Source organism: Oncorhynchus mykiss, chromosome 25 (genome assembly GCF_057628025.1).
Source record: "Oncorhynchus mykiss isolate SJ-2025 chromosome 25, ASM5762802v1, whole genome shotgun sequence".
NCBI classification, from domain to species: domain Eukaryota; kingdom Metazoa; phylum Chordata; class Actinopteri; order Salmoniformes; family Salmonidae; genus Oncorhynchus; species Oncorhynchus mykiss.
The window spans coordinates 15934109-15940660 of record NC_143046.1 but is presented as its reverse complement, the minus strand read 5'-3'; the positions used below and the strand labels follow the sequence as shown (position 1 = coordinate 15940660).

The 6552-nt window shown below is 51.8% G+C and overlaps 1 protein-coding gene across 1 annotated transcript; it reads right to left on the bottom strand.

The window, feature by feature from the left end:
• Nucleotides 1–5062: 5062 nt before the first annotated feature.
• Nucleotides 5063–6250, bottom strand: LOC110504636 (mediator of RNA polymerase II transcription subunit 7). The gene has a single exon (XM_021583400.3). It carries the CDS (start codon nucleotides 6248–6250, stop codon nucleotides 5492–5494), a length of 759 nt encoding a protein of 252 aa, XP_021439075.1. The 3' UTR covers nucleotides 5063–5491.
• Between the last annotated feature and the right edge of the window lie 302 nt (nucleotides 6251–6552).

Sequence of the window (6552 nt, the reverse complement as noted above, 5' to 3'; positions counted from 1 at the left end):
CTAGGGGAAACTCCCCCCCCTGAGTGTGTCTGTAACTACACACCAACCTGTCCCTGAATAGGCTAGGGGAAACTACCCCCCTGAGTGTGTCTGTAACTACACACCAACCTGTCCCTGAATAGGCTAGGGGAAACTCCCCCCCTGAGTGTGTCTGTAACTACACACCAACCTGTCCCTGAACAGGCTAGGGGAAACTCCCCCCCCTGGGTGTGTCTGTAACTACACACCAACCTGTCCCTGAATAGGCTAGGGGAAACTCCCCCCCCTGAGTGTGTCTGTAACTACACACCAACCTGTCCCTGAATAGGCTAGGGGAAACTCCCCCCCCTGAGTGTGTCTGTAACTACACACCAACCTGTCCCTGAATAGGCTAGGGGAAACTCCCCCCCTGAGTGTGTCTGTATGTAACTACACACCAACCTGTCCCTGAATAGGCTAGGGGAAACTCCCCCCCTGAGTGTGTCTGTATGTAACTACACACCAACCTGTCCCTGAATAGGCTAGGGGAAACTCCCCCCCCCCTGAGTGTGTCTGTAACTACACACCAACCTGTCCCTGAATAGGCTAGGGGAAACTCCCCCCCCCCCTGAGTGTGTCTGTAACTACACACCAACCTGTCCCTGAATAGGCTAGGGGAAACTCCCCCCCCTGAGTGTGTCTGTAACTACACACCAACCTGTCCCTGAATAGGCTAGGGGAAACTCCCCCCCCCCTGAGTGTGTCTGTAACTACACACCAACCTGTCCCTGAATAGGCTAGGGGAAACTCCCCCCCCCTGAGTGTGTCTGTAACTACACACCAACCTGTCCCTGAATAGGCTAGGGGAAACTAGCCCCCTGAGTGTGTCTGTAACTACACACCAACCTGTCCCTGAATAGGCTAGGGGAAACTACCCCCCTGAGTGTGTCTGTAACTACACACCAACCTGTCCCTGAATAGGCTAGGGGAAACTCCCCCCCTGAGTGTGTCTGTAACTACACACCAACCTGTCCCTGAATAGGCTAGGGGAAACTCCCCCCCCCCCCCCCTGAGTGTGTCTGTAACTACACACCAACCTGTCCCTGAATAGGCTAGGGGAAACTCCCCCCCCCCCTGAGTGTGTCTGTAACTACACACCAACCTGTCCCTGAATAGGCTAGGGGAAACTCCCCCCCCCCCTGAGTGTGTCTGTAACTACACACCAACCTGTCCCTGAATAGGCTAGGGGAAACTCCCCCCCCCCTGAGTGTGTCTGTAACTACACACCAACCTGTCCCTGAATAGGCTAGGGGAAACTCCCCCCCCTGAGTGTGTCTGTAACTACACACCAACCTGTCCCTGAATAGGTTAGGGGAAACTACCCCCCTGAGTGTGTCTGTAACTACACACCAACCTGTCCCTGAATAGGCTAGGGGAAACTCCCCCCCTGAGTGTGTCTGTAACTACACACCAACCTGTCCCTGAACAGGCTAGGGGAAACTCCCCCCCCTGAGTGTGTCTGTAACTACACACCAACCTGTCCCTGAATAGGCTAGGGGAAACTCCCCCCCCTGAGTGTGTCTGTAACTACACACCAACCTGTCCCTGAATAGGCTAGGGGAAACTCCCCCCCTGAGTGTGTCTGTATGTAACTACACACCAACCTGTCCCTGAATAGGCTAGGGGAAACTCCCCCCCTGAGTGTGTCTGTATGTAACTACACACCAACCTGTCCCTGAATAGGCTAGGGGAAACTCCCCCCCTGAGTGTGTCTGTATGTAACTACACACCAACCTGTCCCTGAATAGGCTAGGGGAAACTCCCCCCCCCTGAGTGTGTCTGTAACTACACACCAACCTGTCCCTGAATAGGCTAGGGGAAACTCCCCCCCCTGAGTGTGTCTGTAACTACACACCAACCTGTCCCTGAATAGGCTAGGGGAAACTACCCCCCTGAGTGTGTCTGTAACTACACACCAACCTGTCCCTGAATAGGCTAGGGATACTCCCCCCCCCTGAGTGTGTCTGTAACTACACACCAACCTGTCCCTGAATAGGCTAGGGGAAACTCCCCCCCCTGAGTGTGTCTGTAACTACACACCAACCTGTCCCTGAATAGGCTAGGGGAAACTACCCCCCTGAGTGTGTCTGTAACTACACACCAACCTGTCCCTGAATAGGCTAGGGATACTCCCCCCCCCCCCCTGAGTGTGTCTGTAACTACACACCAACCTGTCCCTGAATAGGCTAGGGGAAACTCCCCCCCCTGAGTGTGTCTGTAACTACACACCAACCTGTCCCTGAATAGGCTAGGGGAAACTAGCCCCCTGAGTGTGTCTGTAACTACACACCAACCTGTCCCTGAATAGGCTAGGGGAAACTACCCCCCTGAGTGTGTCTGTAACTACACACCAACCTGTCCCTGAATAGGCTAGGGGAAACTCCCCCCCTGAGTGTGTCTGTAACTACACACCAACCTGTCCCTGAATAGGCTAGGGGAAACTCCCCCCCCCCCCCCCTGAGTGTGTCTGTAACTACACACCAACCTGTCCCTGAATAGGCTAGGGGAAACTCCCCCCCCCCCTGAGTGTGTCTGTAACTACACACCAACCTGTCCCTGAATAGGCTAGGGGAAACTCCCCCCCCCCCTGAGTGTGTCTGTAACTACACACCAACCTGTCCCTGAATAGGCTAGGGGAAACTCCCCCCCCCCTGAGTGTGTCTGTAACTACACACCAACCTGTCCCTGAATAGGCTAGGGGAAACTCCCCCCCCTGAGTGTGTCTGTAACTACACACCAACCTGTCCCTGAATAGGTTAGGGGAAACTACCCCCCTGAGTGTGTCTGTAACTACACACCAACCTGTCCCTGAATAGGCTAGGGGAAACTCCCCCCCTGAGTGTGTCTGTAACTACACACCAACCTGTCCCTGAACAGGCTAGGGGAAACTCCCCCCCCTGAGTGTGTCTGTAACTACACACCAACCTGTCCCTGAATAGGCTAGGGGAAACTCCCCCCCCCTGAGTGTGTCTGTAACTACACACCAACCTGTCCCTGAATAGGCTAGGGGAAACTCCCCCCCCTGAGTGTGTCTGTAACTACACACCAACCTGTCCCTGAATAGGCTAGGGGAAACTCCCCCCCCTGAGTGTGTCTGTAACTACACACCAACCTGTCCCTGAATAGGCTAGGGGAAACTACCCCCCTGAGTGTGTCTGTAACTACACACCAACCTGTCCCTGAATAGGCTAGGGATACTCCCCCCCCCTGAGTGTGTCTGTAACTACACACCAACCTGTCCCTGAATAGGCTAGGGGAAACTCCCCCCCCTGAGTGTGTCTGTAACTACACACCAACCTGTCCCTGAATAGGCTAGGGGAAACTACCCCCCTGAGTGTGTCTGTAACTACACACCAACCTGTCCCTGAATAGGCTAGGGATACTCCCCCCCCCCCTGAGTGTGTCTGTAACTACACACCAACCTGTCCCTGAATAGGCTAGGGGAAACTCCCCCCCCTGAGTGTGTCTGTAACTACACACCAACCTGTCCCTGAATAGGCTAGGGGAAACTCCCCCCCTGAGTGTGTCTGTATGTAACTACACACCAACCTGTCCCTGAATAGGCTAGGGGAAACTCCCCCCCCCCCCCCTGAGTGTGTCTGTAACTACACACCAACCTGTCCCTGAATAGGCTAGGGGAAACTCCCCCCCTGAGTGTGTCTGTATGTAACTACACACCAACCTGTCCCTGAATAGGCTAGGGGAAACTCCCCCCCCCCACTGAGTGTGTCTGTATGTAACTACACACCAACCTGTCCCTGAATAGGCTAGGGGAAACTCCCCCCCCCCCCCCCCTGAGTGTGTCTGTAACTACACACCAACCTGTCCCTGAATAGGCTAGGGGAAACTCCCCCCCTGAGTGTGTCTGTAACTACACACCAACCTGTCCCTGAATAGGCTAGGGGAAACTACCCCCCTGAGTGTGTCTGTAACTACACACCAACCTGTCCCTGAATAGGCTAGGGGAAACTCCCCCCCTGAGTGTGTCTGTAACTACACACCAACCTGTCCCTGAATAGGCTAGGGGAAACTCCCCCCCCCCTGAGTGTGTCTGTAACTACACACCAACCTGTCCCTGAATAGGCTAGGGGAAACTCCCCCCCCCTGAGTGTGTCTGTAACTACACACCAACCTGTCCCTGAATAGGCTAGGGGAAACTCCCCCCCCTGAGTGTGTCTGTAACTACACACCAACCTGTCCCTGAATAGGCTAGGGGAAACTACCCCCCTGAGTGTGTCTGTAACTACACACCAACCTGTCCCTGAATAGGCTAGGGGAAACTCCCCCCCTGAGTGTGTCTGTAACTACACACCAACCTGTCCCTGAATAGGCTAGGGGAAACTCCCCCCCCTGAGTGTGTCTGTAACTACACACCAACCTGTCCCTGAATAGGCTAGGGGAAACTCCCCCCCCTGAGTGTGTCTGTAACTACACACCAACCTGTCCCTGAATAGGCTAGGGGAAACTCCCCCCCTGAGTGTGTCTGTATGTAACTACACACCAACCTGTCCCTGACCTATCCAGCCAAGCAGTGACAGAGACAGCCTGAGGCAGTGTATGGCAGATCTCTGACCGGGACATTAGCTCACGTTGCTAAAGGTAGGATTTTACATATCAAGCTGCTACACACAAAGCTTCACAGACCTGCCCCCCTCTCTCTAACAAAGACTGTTGCAGTGGCTGTTTGCAAGTCACTGGGACACTGACATTCAATCACATAAGGCTATGATGTGTGAATAGGGTTCAGGTTTGATCATAGAACACACGAGATAAAGCATTCTTGGACTACATTTTATAATGCAGTTCAGCTCCTAAAAATATATTTGGTTTGTTTTCACAGGGACTAACCTAAGGTAAGAAACATAATTTGAAAAGTAGAAAAGTGGTTTCCAGCCAAGACCCAGTTTTAAGACACCTTGAAAGGATTCAGCAGAACCAACCAGTGGCATAATAGAAAAGGGTGGTAGGCCCTAATTATTTCTCTAATTCAACCATGACAATTATTCATAATATATATTTTTTAAAGAAGTACATAAAATTGTTATAGGACGTAGAAATTAGTTTATTAAAACTTTATAAAATTATGAATTTTACCAGCATCTAAACCCCAATGATATCCCAAATGTCTCAACTCAAGGAAGGTGTGTCTTCATAGTCCATGACACATCACTTCAGTAAAGCTTTGACTTAAGAAAAGATACTATAACTGCGGACAGCGTATGTGATCATAACTACATTAAGCATACGACACAATTCAACCGAGACCAATGAGACAAACATAATGACCAGGAAAAACCTATATTCAGCAAGGTGAATCATTTTGATTCTGAACGTTGCATATAGAAATATAATGAACAGAGTGGTCGATTCACTATTCTACACAGACAATCATTGCGCTACAGAACAATTTTATATCTGAACGTTCTTCACCGTTGCACCCTGCTGTAGAGACCCCTAGCTCTAAACACAAAACTCAGGCGATCTCGTCGATAATACTACACATGGCAGCATCCTTGTCCAATACTCTGTCTTTCTTAGCAGCACCACCCATGCTTTTGTCCTGTTGTGGCCCAACAGCCATACAGCTAGTCCCAGCCTCCTCCACGTCCATGGGCTCAGTCTTTAGCCTGGCGTCCAACCCCAAAGTCCCGCCAATCCCAACACCCCTCGCCACATCCCCTGCCCCACTCAAGCCCTCAATCTGGGGTAGGTCATGGGGCAGGGAGGCCAGGCACCCCTGGATCATCTCCACCACCCTCTCCAGATGTTTCTGGAACCTCTCTGCAGTCTCCAGTCGCTGTCTCTTCTGCACTTCCATCATCACCCTCAGGGTCTCTCTGGCCTGGTGCGGACGGTACTCATTGATCAGATGGTGCATGTGGACAAACAGCAACTTCAGGTCCTCTAGCTTCTCCTCTCTCTTTATACTGCCAGGGCTCTTGATCAGGATGTCCAGGAGATCTAGGAAATTCACCAGGATGGACATGTTGAGCTTCTTGAGCTCCCGTTTGTGGTGAAACTGCATGGGGTGGAGCCGCTCGATGCCCTGGCTCTCCAGCGGTCGGATGATCAGGTCGTCACACTGGAACTGGTTGCCGAACATCATGTAGGTGTCTCGGATTGGGGGAGGGGGTTTGGGGATGAGCCCCTTGCGGATGTTCTCGTCAGTGTACTCCTTGATGTACTGCATAGGAGGGGGAGGCAGGGCACTCACCTGCTGTGGTTCACCCATAGTGAGGCCTGGATAGAGGAAAATGAGATTACAGATGTATTATAGCCTACCATATTACTTAAACATCATACTTTACCTTTTTAGCGGCATCGCCATTAAAAATAAACTGGGGAAAGAACGGATGCTATTATCCTGCTGATTAACAGAGGATGGCTCACCTCTTTATTTAGACAGTATAATCAAATATACTTATAATGCATAGGGTTTCCCCTATTAATCCGTGGTAAATTGCTAGCCATGTGAGTAGCCGCGCATGCGCCAAGAGGGGCAGCATCTAGCTGGCTAGCGTTGCTAACTTTAAC

Excerpts from the sequence above, each read along its gene's own strand:
- LOC110504636 (XM_021583400.3), bottom strand. The coding sequence starts at position 6,250 with ATGGGTGAACCACAGCAGGTGAGTGCCCTGCCTCCCCCTCCTATGCAG.